This window comes from Euwallacea similis, chromosome 4 (assembly GCF_039881205.1).
Source record: "Euwallacea similis isolate ESF13 chromosome 4, ESF131.1, whole genome shotgun sequence".
Classification (NCBI taxonomy): Eukaryota; Metazoa; Arthropoda; class Insecta; order Coleoptera; family Curculionidae; genus Euwallacea; species Euwallacea similis.
The window spans coordinates 175,595-194,994 of NC_089612.1; the positions used below are offsets into that span (position 1 = coordinate 175,595).

General features: G+C 34.3%; 1 protein-coding gene across 3 annotated transcripts; it reads left to right on the top strand.

The window, feature by feature from the left end:
- Positions 1 to 116: 116 nt before the first annotated feature.
- Positions 117 to 10,250, top strand: LOC136408205 (serine-rich adhesin for platelets-like). 3 transcript variants are annotated; one of them, XR_010752063.1, is made up of 8 exons: positions 117 to 319; positions 1,727 to 1,941; positions 2,007 to 2,210; positions 2,715 to 2,921; positions 2,993 to 6,435; positions 6,631 to 6,756; positions 6,821 to 6,868; positions 7,690 to 10,250. XR_010752063.1 is itself a non-coding variant. In XM_066389072.1 (7 exons), exons 1-6 carry the CDS (start codon positions 279 to 281, stop codon positions 6,736 to 6,738), a joined length of 4,218 nt encoding a protein of 1,405 aa, XP_066245169.1. In that variant the 5' UTR covers positions 117 to 278; the 3' UTR covers positions 6,739 to 6,756; positions 6,821 to 6,878. The 3 variants fall into 3 exon arrangements, 2 of the variants coding, with proteins under 2 accessions (XP_066245169.1, XP_066245168.1); XM_066389072.1 differs by lacking the exon at positions 7,690 to 10,250 and having other exon boundaries at positions 6,821 to 6,878; XM_066389071.1 differs by lacking the exons at positions 6,821 to 6,868; positions 7,690 to 10,250 and having other exon boundaries at positions 6,631 to 6,813.
- The last annotated feature ends 9,150 nt before the right edge of the window (positions 10,251 to 19,400 follow it).

Sequence of the window (19,400 nt, forward strand, 5' to 3'; positions counted from 1 at the left end):
CTTTGTCAAAACGCTATTATAAAACAAGGACAGCCTGAATTTATATGTGTGCAATGACTGTGATTCTTTCAATTTGAATTCAATTTAAATTTTCGTCTCTGTCATATGAAGGAAATTGTTTGTTTACATTTGATTTTTCTCTAAAAACAATTCAACAATCGTAAATTATATTTATTTGAACAATAATTTACAAATCTACTATGAAAAAGATTTTCTATATTTTAATGCAAGCTTTCCATATTTAAGTATGCGACGATATTTTGCACTATGATAACGCAATGACTTCCTCGTCACCCGAGAAAAAGAAGCGAGAAAGCAGGTAAATTCTGAATTACTAGATATCCATGTTCCTCCTTCGATTTTTCTCCAAATTGTTCATATAAGTCCATAAAGAATTATTTATTTAGGTCTATGATTATATAGCCAAAATGTATGTCTCAGAAAGGGATCATCTTCCAAATGAATCAGTGATGGGAACCCACTAAATTTAAATATCGAAAAAACGGGCTACATTTGGTTTGCCAAAGCAGTTGATAACATGTTATCCATGTATTATGTTCTTTTGAATTATCATTTGGTTTTTTTCTGTAGGCAGTATCTGATAACTAGGAGTACAGCTGGACGCTTCTTTACATTGGGATCACCATATCTATATGTTGACTTATAGGCTAATTAATCCCTGCTATTTACTTCTCAAAGGCTGTGAACTTATCTCTACTGAGAATATCTGCATGTTTTACTATTAATGTATTATATCAATACTGATGTATAGTTTGCTGATTTCAAGTTCTTTTTTGGGTGCCAGCAGAATTTTTGTAGTACAAAAAATGATAGTCTGGTAAATTCTCAAATAGTCCCCTATGATTTTTTATAGGCTGTATTTCTAGTGATTAAATATGGTGACTGCTATTGCTATATTACTTATCACATGTCACATTCATTAAGAAACATTCAGGCCTGCTTAATGCAAATATGGATCACTATATGGGTAGGGTAACCATTAGTATGAGGGATGGACCTGATTTGAGAATTTCCCATCACAACACAAGAAAGGAATAGATTCACAATAGGAATAGGGTTATTAAATCATGTCAACTCTTACCTTTCTAGTGGAGAAATATCAGAAATACAAAAAAATTAAAAACTTAACTGATTTTGATTTTAAAACTGTTTGCTTCAAGCTACTGTGGAAAACCCAGAAACATGTGCAAGGAGTCCTGACCAGTCCTTTAACTTGTTTTATTTGTGATTTTTGTTACTATTCCAGTAGGTGTGGGACATATTAATCATTCAGAGTACCATGTGTATGCAGATCTACAAGTGTATCTTTCCACCCCAATTAAAAATTTGCCAAATACAATAAATTTAACTAAGAATGACTTGCTAAACATTTTATCTTGGGCTAGGAGTTTCTAACACTTGGCAAAACTCAAGCTATTTGGTTCTCAAAGCTTGGAGTTGATATCTGATCTAGTTTATCTAATTTGAATGTTATTTAGTTCCAGTCATTTTCAACTCATTTCCTAAAAATTTTAAAGTTCCTCATTTTGATATTAAAAAAAAATATGTGTTCTACTTTTTTCATGAATCATGTCTAAGGTTTTCTTATAATCAACATTATATCCTCAATAATATACTATTGTATATCTTCAGGATAGAACCAGTTTTAATTTTATTTGCATTAATTCACTACTTATCCTTCATTCCTAGCTTATCTATTTTACAGCAAAACTAGCCTGTGGGAAAAAGAGCGCAGAAATCGTATAAATGACTATTTCAAGAAATTATGGGAAGTGTTACCCATGTATGATGCATCCAAACCACTTTCCAAACCTGATATATTGTTACATGCAGCTTCAACTATTAAAGAACTTGATGAAAAACTCAATGTATTTTTGGTGAATTCTGAAGGAGAGAAGATTTCAGACCAAAAATCAACAGGTAAAAAGTTGTGAAAGTTCATAACATATGGAAAAATTTATATTATTTTTTTCTATTGATTTTAGTTTCTAGTGATGTAATTAAGAAATTACAGGAAAGGGTAAAGAAATTGCTATTGCGCAATGAACATCTTGCCAGTTTGCTTAAAACCACAGGTATTAAAATTCCCTCTGAATGTGGAGTTGTTAAGAAGCTTAAGACTAGACGTAAATATATTAATGTTATTTCAAAAGAACAAGAGGCAAAAATGTTGCAAAAGGAGATGGAGAGTAAGTTATATAATTTTCAATTTTATATTAGGTTGAAATGAATAGTTTTATGTTAAAAATATGCCCTAATATAGTATTGAGTGCTTCTATATAAAACAGACCAATTATTCTAGTAAAAACTGTGTATATTTTCATAGATAAAACAAAATTGTTGAAACAAACATAGTTCAAAAATCCTTCCATTTTCTGGAACATTTTGAAATTGTCTTATTTTTTTGTTTCTTTATTAAACTAAAACATTATCATTGTACAGGGCAGTTCACAAATTAAAAATTTCCAGAAAAAAAAAATTACAAATTTTTAGTTTTTCGAGCCGCCCTGTACAATAGTGTTTCCATCACCCATTTAAGCCTTTTAACATAAAATTTTATTTTGATAAAAAAAAACATCAATTGACAAAAATACAGTTTTTTATTGAATAAGTTTGAATTTGGATGATAGATCCTTAACTTTTTTTCTTGTGTGTATTCTTATTGGATATTACTATCGCACATCTATTTACAGAGGAAAATCAAGTTAAAACTCAAAAACCCAAAGCCTTAAAACCCAGGGCTAGGAGAAAAAAAACTATGACACAAGATAGGAATAAGGTTTCTAAGAAGGTTTTACTATCATCACAAAACTGCCTTTTTGTTGTCACACAGTCTAGCCTACAACAAAACAATTCTTGCTTCATTTTATCCAGACCTTCAGGAAAGTCCACCCAAACAGGTAAATTGGTTCTGCAGTTTCATAATTCATTTCAAAATTTCGAATTTCAAACTTTAAAATTTCGCTTTCAGTGTTGACAAACTCGGTTTTCATCAAAACTCCAGTGGCTTCTTCACAAGTAAAATCTACAGTAGTCCCTGCCCAGTCCCAAATATCAGGTCTTCTTCCCGGAACCTTAGTATTCTCCAACGGTACTGTTATGCCTGTTATCCCCAACCCTCAACCCCTCCCAGTTTTGCCTACAATTTTCACCAATCCTCTCCCAACTGCCCTCTCAACCCTTATAGTCGTGTCAAGTAAAAGCAACACTACTAGTACTACTAACACCACTCAGAAAAAGACAACAATACCAAGCTCTCTTAAAGAAGTGGCTGTCGCCAATTCGCTTTCAGTTCTCAGACCTAGGACCAGTATAACAAGTACGACGCAAGTCAATAAGGTTCCTATTCCTGCATTAACGTCCAAGTACAATAAATATAATTGTTTAAACAGTGGCATTACCTCAAATAGAAAGTCTGAGCCACAGAAAGGTGGGGGGAAGAGTGAAAGTAGGAAAAAGGGGGCTGAGCAAAGTATACAGAGTGAGGCTAAACGAACTAAAGTTGTCTCAGAAGGAGTTGTAAAAACTGACCAAATATCTAAAGCAATGGAGACGGACTCTCCAGTAAAAATTGTTGCTAAAGTTGCAGAGCAATCGACAGATCAAGATTTGATGGATAGTGTAGGTGAAGTTGATAATGGAAAAACTAATAAAGACACACTTGAAAGTGAGCTAACAAGATTTGTAAATACCCCTGCAGAAAACAGTGGTATCTCCAAGGAAACTTCTGATATATTTCAAGGAGAAACTCTGCCAAATGTTGCAGAGGTTTCCATAAAACCTACTGATAATTCTGACAGCTTCTTATTGGATAGACTTGCTGATACTGAAACTAATGAAAATTCTCAACCTAAGACTGTTAAGCTACAAAATAACGAACTTAAAGACTCAGAGCTTGATAATAATGCTGTTGTCAAATCAACTGTGGAGATGGCAGTGCCTTCGTGTCAGAAAGAAAGTGATGTAGTGCTTAATGGTTTGCACGCCGACGTCATTAATCACCAGCATTCCAACAATATAAACGATTTAAAATCCTTGGAAATGCATTTACCCCAAACTGAACTCTCTAATGACATTTTCGCTTCATTTCAAGTACCTCCGGGGTGTCAGAATCAGGAATCTACTTCTCCCACTGCAGCTTTCTTACTCGCGTTTCCATTGGTTTCTTCAGGGACTAAAGTGGCCGAGGTGTTGGGGGATGAGAATTCTGAGAGCCAAACTGGAACCCCAAACTTATTACAAATTGGTACAATGGATATTGCTAAGCCCACGCAGTCGTATTCGGAGAGTTTAACGCCCAATTTACTCAACTTTGACAGTTTTAGCTTTTTTGGCAAAGATAGTTGTGCAGGGTTTTATAATAGCGGTGGGAAAAACATTGACGGATTTAATGTTGGCAGCGTTAAAAGTCCAGTGAAAGCTCCTAGCAGCAACAATAAATCTCAAGTCGTCAAGGAGATTAGCTATAATAAGTTCCCAGAGTATCAGCAGCGTAACATTCAAAAGGAGATGGTTGGTAATAGCGGGAAGTTACCAGACTTGATACAAGGAGGAAGTAGTAGTACTGTGGATATCAGTACTAATATTTTTTCCTTTAAACCTTCAGGAACTCATCAGGGATATTCCAATAAAAATGATGTTTATTCTGGCAAGTTTCCTAGTCATTATTCTGGGTATAAGAATTGCACTAGTTCTTCTGCTAATTCTAATCAATTTGTTGGTAATAACGTTGCGAAGCAGTATGCTCCAGTATACACTAGCGCCACTACTAGCAACAGCTTCTACAATGCTTTTGGAGGAGAGGATATGTCGGGATTTACTTCCTCATATACGAACGATTACAACAGAAAATCATTCACTAATTGCAATACGAATCAAATTTATCAGAAGGATAAACTCCACAATAACAACAATCTGCAAACCAAAATTAAAGCTCCTGCTCATAATAAACCTATTAATTGGATGACCACCCCAAGCACTACAACCTCATACAAAAGCGACTATTTTCTGCCCCCTTTTAACGGTACTAGTTCCAACGCGTTTACAAACTCCAACAGTTATTTTAACACTCCCACATACACAAACTCAAATGAGCATTTTGGCCATCAGGATTTTAGAAAAACCAGTGATATGTATCCCTCTTATCAGCGACCGGAAAATGAGGAAAATCAATTTTCTTGGTCTCCGAGCAAGATTCCTCAGTTTTTGGACACCTCTCAACCGTTTGTACCTTCAACTTTGCCTACTTTAGTTGGAGATTTAGCTTTAAACACCCCTGTGGTGGAACAGAAAGCTTATAAAGATCAAAGGGCTAGAGATAGTGGGGGAAGAGCTAGAAAGACCGGTAGCTGTGAGGGCCAGAGTAGCTTTTTGTCAGTGAGTCAGTTGGTTGACCAAAATCAGGAGAATGGTCCTGCGAAAGTAGCCTCAAGAAGAAATAGTGGGAATCGCTCTAAGGCTGGGGTGGCTAAAAGTAATAAAAGAGCCTCTGGGAGGTCGGAGACTGGCAAAGAAATGCATGGGAGTTATCAGAAAAATGAGAAACCTGGGTTTGCGAGTAGTAACATGTTTAATGAGGTTAAGCAACCTTCTAGAACCAACAACAATACGAAAAATATTAGGAGTAGCTACTCGGCGGAAGCCTTAATTGGGATTCAAGAACCTTCTCAAAGGAATGCTACTTGTCAGAGCAGCACAAATAAGACCATAGTCCCGAATTTTCTAAATGAAAATCTGTATTTTCCTTCATTAGAAGTGTCCCAGGATAATAATAGCTCGTACATGCATTCTTCAGGTCAAACTTACCATCAATCCAACACCTCAAGTTTTACTCAAAACTTTTCAACCACTTTCCATAATAATGCTAGTTATGGCAATAATTTTGCATCCACTATAACGTCCTCTTATGTGGCAAGCAACACTTTTATGTCTACGTCCAACACCCAGGACTTTCTAGGGGATACAACCAATCTCTTCCAAAGCAACGTAACTCCTATGGCTAGTAGCAAAGAAAAGTGCCACTTTTCCAAGAATTATTACAGGCAAGTTGAGGTTAAGGAGGACAAAAATCAGAGTTACAGCTGTAAGAAAGTGAAGAAACGAACATTGAATGATAATGTTCTGCCTAATTTTGACCTACCTTTTCTATCCATGCCTGGTGCTATTAATTCTCCAGTTTTGCCAGACGATTTTCACACTACGTACCTGCCTCCAACAACAATATATTCCTGTAAAAATCCTTTGTATTCAAAATCAAATACTGAAACTATTTCTAATACTTTGATGCCACCGTTGACCCCTGCGATAACAGGTCGAGTCACTGTTCAACATTCTCAGATGTCACCGTCGGTAAATTCAGCTGGAACAACGCTGGCTAACTTTAATTTAAGTACGATTTTTCCGGAAATTAATAAGGTTAGTTAACCGTTAGTATGTGTATACATACTAACTGTGTTAAATAGTATACATATACAACCTAGCATGTAATAAGTACTTAATGCGATTTCATTCGATTCGTTCATTTATAAACTCATCTGATAGAATCTTTAAAACTTTACATGTCGTAGTTATTATATGAATAACTGCAATAGTTTTCCCCTTATTGTTTAGGGTTTAGGCCAAGAACCATTCATTGAGAACCGCAGTAAAGACTTCGCACCTTCAGCCAAACCATTCGGCAATTCATCATCTCATCATATAGGAAGTTTTCCGATTTAAATTCTTGGAATTGTGTTTGTAAGTGTTTATTTATATGACGTTATAGCTTGAAAACATCATAGTCTTATGATTCGTTCAATAGGTTTTTTTTCGGACGACCTTTCCTTTCTTCTTAATGGTGGACACCCAGGTAACATTATATATTTTCTTAACATTCTAAAAATATGCTTTTAGAAATTTATTCGTAGAGATAATTTAAAAGAATATTTTGTGAAAATTGATATCATGGAATTTCTTTGCATTTGCGTAGGCTATTCCTAGGAATATTTTTGTAGTAAATGGGCATTATGTTGAAATATTTTTGGAATGTTCTTGAATATGAATTATTGAATATTAAGACAATATTGCTAATGGATTGTATAAGAATTATTGGGTTCGATCTCCTATGCTTATCAGGGTAAAGTATGTAATTGACTAAAAAATCCATCTTAACTGAAATAAAAATATATGAGATATTTATTTAGTAATATCCATTTGAGATATTTGGAAATGTTTGGTTTGGAATAAACAGTCATTTGTGGATATCGACCGATATCGGTAGAAGTACGTAGTTTGGTTTCAGGGGCCAGATTTTGTATCTTGCAGAGTAGAAAGCCCCCTGTGAAATTACGTCAAAATGACGTGAGTTTGTTAAACTTGTGTATTTTGGCACTGCTTTAGGTTATTTCGGCATCAATCCCCAGGGAATGCTCTATTCTCTAGAGTACGGAATCGAGCAAAGGAATATTTTATTTTACACTACAAGACAAATAAAAACAAATTACTGATCAAACTCTAACTAGGAAATCATACTTATTAAAATTACTCAGGTTTGTTCAGGTTAATTCAGCTCAAGTGGAAGAACAGGAACTCCAACTCAATAACTCTTCCTTTACTGAAGCTGGATGATTGACACAGTCTACATGTGATCTACGATCTAGAATTGAACTATAATCAGTCAGTTATTTGCAGTGGCGTGGTAATGGATTCAACTAGGCAATTGAGTGGTGTGCACAACATTTGTAGGCAGCTAGATGGCTTATTGAGGGGGATGTGAGGTGCCAGCGGCGGATTGTTAAATAACAACGACGTCAAAGTTCCATGGGAAGACTTCAGTGGTTATCTTCAATGTTTCCACTTGAAGGCACAACATTCGAGTCATTCTTTTGATTCATATCAACAGGACGCGAGTGAGGTTCAGTGATATCAAAAGGGTTCATTTCAAAACTCAGTGAAGACAGTTTGGTTAACCTTGTTTGGACTTTGATTGAAGTGTCGGGTGTGTATTCTTGAATCAACTTGTATTTCGGCCATGGAAGTACAATAACTTGTTTTTCAAGTGAAGCAGTTTCGTTAACCATTGAGAGGTTGTTAGAATATTTAACACACGGCTGTCGTTTCAAGTTCTTCTTGTCGCTTGGTCGCAAGCCATGCTGAATCCAATCGATTATGAATTCAAGATCCATGTCTTCTTGCATTCTTTGACGGAATGTTTATTTATCTTGTGAGAACCAACTGTTTGCAGTGTAGTCTGTTCCAGCTCATTGTCAGTTTACACAAGCGGGATATCTTTAATTATTTATGGATCATGAAATCATTTCTGACATCCTGAATTAAACAAGATAATGCATTGGGTTACTCAAAATTGTCCGTACATATGTATATATTTGATATTAAACTCATATCCAATCAGACGAATCATTTAACGTCGAAGTGATATGATCGTTCAAGTTTTTCATATTGTTCGCACTGAGTAACATTAACATCAGGAAATATTCATGTATAAGAACCCAATTGAATAATCTAGTGATAGTTGGAATAAATATTCTATGAATGTTCCTTCTAATTCATAAATATTCTACATATTCTATGAATATTATAGTAAGCAAGGTATAAACATATTTAAATAAAAGATACTGGAAAGATGCCAGAATATTTAGTGATATCTGGGAATATTCCCTGTTAGAGAAAAAGCATTTTTTCATAGGTATGCTTCTTTCAGGGGAGAAAATCAACTCTTTTCATATTAATGTCGTAATTGGTATTATGAAACATATTAAAATATGTTGTTGAAATAAAGAAACACAACACATCAATGTATTGCGTATATTTATCTAGTTTATAATATATTTTTACAGTGCAGAGAATACTTGAATATGTAGGAAGTGATTTATACAGGGTGGTTCAACATCTAAACCGTTACAGTTCGAGAAGGTCAGTTAAATGAGGCAAAGATTGCTAAATTTAATGGTAAATTAAGCTTCGAAAGCGATATTGCCAAATTTCGTTTGGTTTACGAAGTATTTGGCAAAAATAACAATCTATCAGTTTTTTCAAAATAAATATAAAATGAACGTGCACGGCGTTTTCCAAAAAAAAGTCAATAAGAAATTGTATTATTTTTTTTTAGGTTTACACATAACATTAATAAATTGTTTTTTTGCTGTTTAGTTTCTGAGGTACAGGCCCTATCTTCATTTTTTTAAATATGGATTTGGTATTCTGAATCGTATTTTGGGAGCACTTATGTCTCCAATTCAACGATGTTTCAGAAGATTATATGTTAGGAAGTTTTATTAGAAAACATCCATCATCAGACTTTTCTTAAAATTTCAATCCGAATCTAAATTTGTCTTTAAAAGTACATGCTATGTTATACCAATTCCTTATATTATTAAAAAAAAATAATGCTCTGAATTTAAATTTAGATAGCACGAATAAAAACAAAACCTATATCTTCGCTAGTCATAATTTGAAAATGAAACGTCGAAACATGCAATCTTATGATAGATGATCGAATTGGAGATAAAAAGGGTTTTCAAAATACAATGAAAAAATCTGATTCGTCTTTAAAGAAATGAAGTTAAGACTTATATCACAGAAACTAAACAGCAAAAAGAAAACAAATTAAGATCAGTGTGTAGACTGCAAAAAACTAATTATATTTTGTATTGATTTTTTTTTTATAACCGCTGATTTTGGCTTTATTTTGAAAAAACTATCTTTATTTTTTCCCAATATTTAGTTATGTTAAGTGAAATTTGGCAATACCATTTTCGAATCCTAGTTTATCTTGGAATTTAGCAACTTTTATCTCATTTAACCCATCTTCCAATAATGGGTTAGGAAATACTCATAATGAATCATGGCAATTGGACTGCCTTATATAGGTCGTCTTATGAAAGGCGATCATTAAAATCATGTGACAAGAAGATACGTTTAACATTTACAATTCTATGAGAAACAATACAAAATTTACTTTCGTTATTTATTTATATAGGGTGTTTGATTGTAAATGCCAAATGGTTTAATCAACGTCCTATATTTCCGGTTCACCATCTACTGCGAATTCTGTTTATGATCACCCGCTATTTACTGGGTTCCCAAGTAATGACTACATCATATATAACATAGACCTACTTATATTATTGTTGTTTTCTTAGTTCGAGACACTGTAAGGAATTAGGGGTGTGAAAGTTGTAAATATGTATTGTTAGTGTTGACATTAAAGTGGCTGTGATTGAAAAAATTTAATATAACATGGACCTGTTCTTTTATTATTAATTGTATGTTTTCTTTTTATTTACTTCATTTGCAACTCCAATCAAATATGTTTTTTTAATCTTACACAATCAAATATTCATTTATTACTACATTTTGAAATACTTTTTTGTCATAGATTATTTCAAAATCTCGAAAACTGCCATTAAAATGGTTTTCCAAAATGGTTCAATTTTCTGATTTCAAACAAAAAGATCAAAATTTCAATGATTGTAAATTCTTATTAATATTCCCAGAGCGGAATTTGCGAATGTCATACCTATAATATCCATTAGTGAAATAGCATCTTATTACAAGGGTAAGATTTATGGAGCATTGGTCCAGAACAACTGTGGGTAATTAGGATACTGTGGGATTTCTTGCCAAACAATGGTCTTTGTAACATCCCCAATCAATTATCGTAATCTCGCCTCAGGATTTCCATCTTGTAGTTGCTCAATTGTGATGTGTTGTACTTGTTTGCGGAGGTTGAGTGACTCCACCTATTGTTGCTTAAGTATAGGGATCCTATGCCGGGAGGAGTACGTTATATTCCGAGATGTATTGAATTATTATAGTTGCGAAGAGCTGCTATAATTTTGCAAGTTGATTGAGTTGAGAAGTTCGTGTGCAGCCTCAGCATTGGACGTGAGACTATGGTAATAATTGTTAAACGACAGAAATTCAGACGAAAAATTTTCTAACCCGTTTCACATAACATAAAATTTATTTCATGCTCGTATGATCCCTCCGAGGGTTGAGCGTAAATTATTTTTCCATTCGTCTCATTATCACTGCAACACATTCGGATAAAGTATAAAAATTAATTTAAGTTAGAGGTAGAGATATTCATCCCGACGTGTAAATCTACAAAGTTTCCTATTTAAAATGAAACTTCTGACTTTATACCGCCTCTTATCGCTCCCTTTTTATTTGAAGGGATTCTGCTTTCAGCAGGATAAAATTTTCACTTTGTCCAAGTTGGAATAAAAAGTTTGAAAAAAGTTCGTATATCGGTACGTTTTTCGTTCGGTTGTTTTGTGATTTTTTTCTCAGAGTTTTCAACATTTTTTTTTGTTTTGTTTTATATAAAAAATATGGCTGTTAGTAAATATTGATTTACTGCCCTTTTCAATATTTAGTAATGTTCTAATGTTCAATATACACGACATAATGCGGTAGAAAGGTTAAATATGTACTTATAGTATTATATTTACAGCGAGGGTACGTCTTTAAGTGATATCAATGCGTTATCTGGCAGCTTAAAATAGGAATTATTCATGATAATGATACTTATAAATGTACAGATGAAGATATAATATAAAAATACATACGGAGTGTTCCAGGGAAAAATGTTCACCTTAAATATCTTTTTGTTATTTGTTAAAAAAAAGGGGCGGTTTGCAGGAGTAGAGGGATGACATTTCAAAAACAATTTTTTCACCAAATGATGTCCCCCTCTCTATCAAAGCTGACGTATTTTAATAATTTTCTTTCACAAACCACAGAAAAGATATTCAGAATGGACAATTTTCCCTGAGGAACCCTGTATAATGGTTGTTCATAAATGCAAAAGTAAACATGCAAATAAAATGTCTTGTATTGTTAAGGAGGCGTCATTTACTCATTAGTGTAGCTACTTAGGAATACTTACCTAAGTTGATTCTTTTAGATTACTACACAAAAGAAAATTTGTGTGAAATGAAATATTTGAAGTAAAATCGGGTTGACTTAATGGTGTTGATGTGTGCTCAGCTTCAAAGTTTCGGCTATTATCATTAGCCCAAAAGATTACTGCAAACGCATTGCATGTCCGGCTATAGTTGAGTGTCCTATAGGTTAAACTCTAGTACCTACTTCCTATAGTTGTTTTGTTGATTGTAATCAATTGGTTGAAAATTAGCTAATAGGGATTAATCCGATCCAAATCATCATTTCTCAAAAGGCCTGTGGTTGATCTTCGAACCTTCATCGATAATGAAGTTGGGAAGATTTGAATCGCTCAGACATTTCGCATTTTTGAAGAATATACGTATATATTTCGCTTTTTTTATAGGTTTTTATGCAGGAATGCCTTTTCATGTTTCTGTTTATTTCTGCCAAAAGATAAATCAGGAAATTCCTAAAAATATATGCCGGCATTAACTGAGTTAGGGGCATTATAAAAATCAAGGCGCCAAAACTGAAATAAATCTTAGGCACAGCGGAGTGTAAAGAAAGCTATAATTTTTGATAAAATACTGTGTGTACCCTCTCGAAAGTCCGTTTTTGGCACTTTTGACTCGGAGATAGTTTATTATCTCTTATTAATATTCTGGAAAAATACCGGATTTATATCTGATATTGCGGCAAAAGAAAACATAAATTCTCGCTTTTGCCTCTGCATTTCATATGTGCTTTGGGAGTTTCTTCCCCTAAAAAGCGATCCCGAGAAATGCAGATGAATTATTTTGTTTATGGACTTAAAAACAAAGGCAGCACCTTCATTGAAGGCCTGGCACATACATAAAACAAGGTCGTCAATTGAGTTTTATTATTTGGCCGCAAATTCAGCCCTAAATTCTTGCGAGATATAAAGGGAGATGTATAGCCGAGCATGCAAATTGAATTGTTTTCGATTTATTGTCTTATGCTTAAGTTGATATTTTTCCGGAGGGGATTTATTTTATCGCTCTTCCGTATTTATGTTTGTTTCCGGAAACACTAGTTTATACGCATATCAGTTTCGCCTTGATTTATATTCGCTAGTGCTGCTTCCAACATTTATCTTTCGGTTTTTGCTTAAGCTATTTGCCCGGAGATACCAATTCGGTTTCATAAGCCGGTCACCATACGTTTTTCCCACCCAAAATATATTATCGAAGCGAAATCAATCGTTTGAGGGCTAAATAAATTCCCTTTGTGATCAAATTATTCATAATTAAATTAACATCGGCTCGTAAGCAAAGTTGGATATTTATATTAATTAGATTGAAACGCATGCATACGCTTATATAAAGCATAAAGGATTCAAGAGACCATTGGTCCATGAAATATCTAAATTTCACTTACATCTCGTTGCGGGTTGCTTATTTGCGGTTCGTCCATTTTGGTCTTTCTGCTCCGGTGAACTCCGAGTTAAAATCGCAATAACTGAGTGTTTGTTGCAGAGGCCAATTAATGAAGAATTTATTCACATGTTACTCTCCAATTTCCTTAACATTTTGCCGACTAAATTTCCCTTTAAATCCCTGCTAAACATTTTATCGAGGTTGAACCATCACGTGCCGGCTTGTAAACTTCCCAAATAGCATCGGTCATGTTTTCCGAACCTAATTTTCCATTTGTAACACGTAACTGTATGACTGATTTACTCCCCTGGGAATCTCCGGCTTAATCTATAATAATTTTCACTTACACCCCGTTGCGGTTTGTTTGTATTTCGTTGGGCTGTTTAGTCCCTCTCGGTCGACGATTTTCCATTAAAGTTGGTCAAATAATCCGAATTACACGGTCGTGCAGTTAGCACTAGGAAAATGCGAGTTAGAGCAAATGTTAAAAGTTGTTATGGAAAGTTTTGCATGTACCACTTTGCTTTTTGTTTTTTGAGTGGCAGCTTTGGGAGTATTTCGAGACAGTTTTAAACCCCTCCTTGAAGGAATTAAGGACTCCACAAGAGCTCCGATTTCTTTCCGTTTATAGCGGAATTTGCGTCTTTCATTGTTTCTTCTGCCCTTCCTATACGTTCTATTACTCTTTGTGTAGCTTTATTTTAATTTCCAGCTTGTCATTGTTTGCAGCACATAGCAATTAACCAACAATATTAATACGATCGGTTGTAAAGGGAAGTAAATTATCCAGATTAACCAGCCTCGTCCATAATTGAATGCGATATATAGAGCCATTGGGAGCCATCGAAAATCGCTACTTGTTTGTCGCCCATCCTACAAAGTGTATTTATTTAATTACCGGACATTAGTTATTAAAGTGTAAATGAGCTCAAATACAATGTTTGCTTTAGGCACTGCGGAAATCAACTAATAATTACACAAACTCCTGCATTTCGATTCTATGCCCTCATCTATTTATAACGGAATATGCCCTTGGGGGTGTTGCTGTCATGATTTTAAACTGATAACCCTGAATCCCTTGAATTTCCACGAAACAAACGATGTGAGCAATGGTTGCTGAAATATTGTGGAAACTCCGTTTCTGCACATTAATATTACGGGAGCAAAATTTCGGATAATCATTATTCCCATTATTGGAACACAGCCTTATTACGAGGGTAAGATTTATGATGCACCAACTGCGAACAAGTATAAGGCAATTATGGATAGTGGGGAATTTCCCTTTCGTAACAAAGGATGGGGGTTACTACTCAATTAATTATTATACATATTCCATTTTTCGGTGAAGTCAAGAAACACTGACGCATAATGTTAAATAATATGTTTAAGCCTGTTTTCACTTTTACCTAGAATATTCCGAGACCGTATTTACCACACGTCCTGGTCTCAGTCTTGAATACTGAGATCGAGTCCCAAACTTACATAATCTCGGTCTTCATCATCAATCCGACGCTTAGATTATTCTTGTGCTCTCGCGAAGCTTTAAAGTAAACCATAAGCTATACTTTGACAAAGGCGTACGGTATGTTTCTTCGCTTTTGTTAGGTGATACGAAACCAAAAAATCATTTTAAAATTTTTTATATGCTGTTAGTTATTTCGGTAACAAGTATATTCGATAATATTTGGAAAATCCAAATTTTGAAAATAGCATTTCGCCAAGTGCTAAATTATGTAATTTTGCCTTCATTTTTTCTTCGTATCTCCTCTAGTTTCCGAGATTGCAATGGTGAGGATTGAATTTGAAATGCCCCGTATATCCGAAACTATTAACTTTTGGATTAGGCGTATTTTCTCTAATTGTCACCATTTGACGTGTAGTATCTCGAGCTTTAGGTTGTCCAATTGTTAATAAATCACCCTATATTTTCAGTCTCGAGGGGGTGTTAAAATTCTGCTGTTTATAGCTCTACAAATCCCATCGTTATTGTTTTTCAAGGGAAGAGGGTATTCAATTGGACCTGGAAAATTATTTCTTTCATAGCACTTTCCTGAAATTACTAAAAGTAAATTTTACTGATCTGAAACTTAGGGTTACTTGAAAGCTCGATTATCTCGAATGACGTAACGTGAAGTTCCGCACAAAGAAACTTGATTGCGCTGAATAAGGCGTGCTGAGCTGACTTAAAGCAACTAACTTATGAATTGAACAAAGAAACTCAAATCGACAACTCAGATTTAATTAACGTTGGTGGATTTACCGGAACCAAGTAACCGAAACTGGCAAATGAACCAGGAAGATCAACATAAACTTCTCATTGACTTGACTTTGACTCGTACAAAGTAATCTGAACAAACGACTTTGGCAAAATCAACTTAAACTCAGTCAAAGAAAATAACTTCTGTCTGAGTTTAACAAAGTGGTGTCAATTGGCCTGAACAAACTAACTTGATTTCAACTACATAAAGCAAGCTAAATTGACCTGAAAAAGTATACTTTCCTGGAATGACTAGATAGCAGTAAACTTTAGAGTTAGCCGAATTAGCTATTTTTACTAACTTGGATTAACCTAAAAAAAATAAAGTGACCTGGTTCAAACAATGAAATCCGAACTGACTCGAAGTGTAACTGCACGAATCTCCATCCCTCTTATAGATATTTCAGCAACAAGGATCTTATTCTTATGTACCTGAAAGTAAAACTTTCCTTAAAAAAGCTTCTAAATAAATATACTCTTCTCTATCCAGTTTAAAGTAGATACGTCTTCCATCCTTAAAAAGATATAGCATCCTAGATGGCATCGCCTTAAATCTCGGATCTGACATAAACTTGGGAGCGAACTTTTTAACCGGGAATTTTTGAGATGGTACGTTAAGGGGTTATATAAAGTCGGAACTTTCATTTCAAATAGAAAACTTACCAGGTCTATGCTTGAAGATGAATATCACTTCTCACAACTTAAATTAATTCTACGTTTTATCTGCACCTAGCTCGGAGATGGCTCTTTCAATAAGAGTACTCTGAAAGTTTTAAATCCTGAACATGAGTTTGCTTGATCAACAACTCTGCAATTTGCACAAAAATAATGAAGAATTTCGTTTATTTTTGATACAAAATACTTTCGGGTATACGTCTCCTATTCCCTCAGGGATTTTTATGCCTGGAAAGCCCGACGTTATATTTTTCATCAGCGATTCATAAATATTTCATGAGTTTAGTGGTTGTAAAAGGACATCAGGGCCTGGGAGATGGTTTGCAGTTCCTCTATTTATTACGTTAGACTGAACAATGTATTCCGAGGCATGTCTCACGAATGCCCTATAATTCCGGATATCAGATAATTTAGAGGCCAGTGGGATCGGGACTAATATAATGTAAATTGTTTATAGGGCTCTGTTGGAAGGTCAAGGACCGTTTTATAATTGTGAATCTAGCAATAATTTGAATTAAGGCAAGCAAGAAATCCACTGAGAAGTCTGTCTTTGGAAATATTTGGGAGATGTTTATTCCCAGCACAGTTTAAATGTTTAACCGTAACCGCCGTATACTTTATGCTGTCACTTAAACATGAACTATGTATGGTATTCATATGTAATTCCGGTGATAAATGCTACAAAAGCAATTATAATTACAGAAAATTTATGGTTATTTAGGGTTCCTGTCAGCGGTTAATTTTATTTAGGGAGGGAGAAACCTAAATAAATTGCAAAGTTCATTAAATTTAGTTAGTATAATGTATTACTGTAATCTCGGCGATTTATAACGATTTAGCAAATTTATTACCCTCTACCTATTTACAATAATATATGCAGCACGTTTACTACTAAACGTTTGTTGACAGAGAATTAATTAATGCCAATATAGTATTCGATGCCATTAGTTTAATGAACGCCTGGATATTTCGGTGAACAAATTCGCGGTTTTCGGTATTGTAGATTGTTATTCGAGTTGCGGCTGAAAAGGCTGACCAGTCTATTCAGTTTACATAACGTTTACGTAAACAATGAGCGCATTTCGGCCTGCGATAATTCTCTACCCGCTTTTGTATTTGATCACTATTAATAAGGTTTCGCATCAGGATAATAAATAACTGGTGATCTGTCCAAATCAGATTTAATGAGCAAAAGCGATTTTTTTTTTTTAAATCCGCATCTGATTTCCTCGTGTGTACCTGAATCAATCGATTGAAATAGAAATTTTAATAAAAAAACAAAAAATTCATCCAGAAATCAAATAAAATGCAATAAATAGGGAATTTTGGCAAATTTAAAAATTCTATTCCCACATAACTCTGAAATATTACGATTTCACCTCAGTTTTCCAATTTAGAATTTGTTCATCTTAATGAATGAAATTTTATGAAAAATTGTTTTTTATCTGCTGTCAAAATTTCTTAGTAAAAATCAACAAAAAAAACAAATAACAGCAGATTCAGAAGAAACATGTAGCATAATGCAATGAAACGTAGCGAATGGAAAGAGCATTCGTAGACATTTAATATAAATATCATTTTATTGGAAGATAAATGTATTTTATTACCTTGAAATTGATGTGAAAAAAAGGTAGACGGCCTGGGAAAATTATGAGCTAAATATGAGTTTCCTGAATTTTCCATGAACGTTTAGAACGATTTTCCTTATTTACAAGAAAAAGGATCTCCGGAAATCAAACTATCTGCAAGTATAAATTTTCTTGCTCTGGACGAGGTTTTGAGTTGATTATTTTTACTATCATGTGGATAAAGTGGTACTGTTTCTATTATTGAGAAACTTCAGTGGGAAGACGCTGGCCGTTGAAGTATAAAGCCGGTAAAAACTTTAATACATTTCGAAGATCAACGGAGGCTTCAAACTTTCTGCAGACATATAATTTCTTCCTCTGGAAGAGGATTCAAGCTGATTATTTTTGCTTCTACGTGGATCGGTCGTAATGGTTCTATTATTAGGATACTTCAAAGGGACCAAATCGGCTTTCAGAAGTATGAAGCGGGTAAAAGCTTTCATATAAAAATTTGAAAATATCGTCAGTCGCATCGAAGAAAAATTCTACTAATTTTTGTACGTTTTAGTTCAGTTCACAAGCCTCAATCACTCAAATGCTTATTGCATAATCGCGCTAATCAGCAATCTTGTTATTATGGCTAAAACTTTCTAGGTCCGTCGACTATAGAAATCCAGAAAACCATTCCAAGTCCAAAACTTTTAAATGACGGGAATAACAAACTTAGAAACATAATTCGTTATAAGTAAGCCCGAAAAGAATTGCAACTCTGGAAAATTCCGATCGCAACTTCGGAGTGTAATTTAAATTTTAACGAGCGGCAGCGCTTCTATTTATGTTATTAACTTCGATGAACGTCTTACTTTACAGTACGCTAAGTTGAGATTTTCGCAAAATATGTAATTTTGAAATACTTTCGTATTAAAAGTATGTTATAATAAGGGGCAAGTATGCAAGGAAACTTTGGGTGTAATTACGTGGAGTGTTATTTATGGATGATGTTCTGCGGGAGTTCTTAATTGAATCGGGGATCGATTAGATCGAAATTCGCGCAACTGTGAGAGTTAATTAAGGATTTTCTTTTTTATGGATTGTTAATGGAAAAGTTATATGGAGGATACTCGCACTTCACATCGTGAGTCTAGTAGGGATTAAGTATGTTTCATTTAGAAGTTAAAGAGCTCTTTATAAATTGAATTCATGGGGAAATTGGTCCCGAGTGAAGTTAAAGTTGATTTCTGGTGGCAACTTTAAAAGACGCTTCTGAGCGTCGCAAACTAGGTATATTATTCCAATTTCCAAGTTTATTGGACATAATTAAATTAAAACAAGTTTGCTGTCTCAGTAAGTAATCTTCGACCGAAAACTTTCCTTCATTATATCAAAAATACTTTTATTTTTTCTTAGCTTCTTGGGAATTTTCTTGTATCTGATCGGCAAAGAATAATCTTGCTTCGCATGAAAGCCAAGCAATTTTGATTTACCAATCGACTCGGGACCAACAAAAAATAACTCAAGTCAAGAACCACTCCAGTCAGTCGAAGGCAAGCAGAGGCGAACAAATTGGAAAATTTTCAAAGCAATTTGCAAGTG

What these genes read in the sequence shown, in the direction of transcription:
- LOC136408205 (XM_066389072.1), top strand. Translation starts at nt 279, where the DNA reads ATGACTTCCTCGTCACCCGAGAAAAAGAAGCGAGAAAGCAG. An exon ending in GTTGCAAAAGGAGATGGAGA is followed by an intron (nt 2,211 to 2,714) that starts GTAAGTTATATA and finishes ATCTATTTACAG; the next exon opens with AGGAAAATCAAGTTAAAACT. An exon ending in TTTTTCCGGAAATTAATAAG is followed by an intron (nt 6,436 to 6,630) that starts GTTAGTTAACCG and finishes CTTATTGTTTAG; the next exon opens with GGTTTAGGCCAAGAACCATT.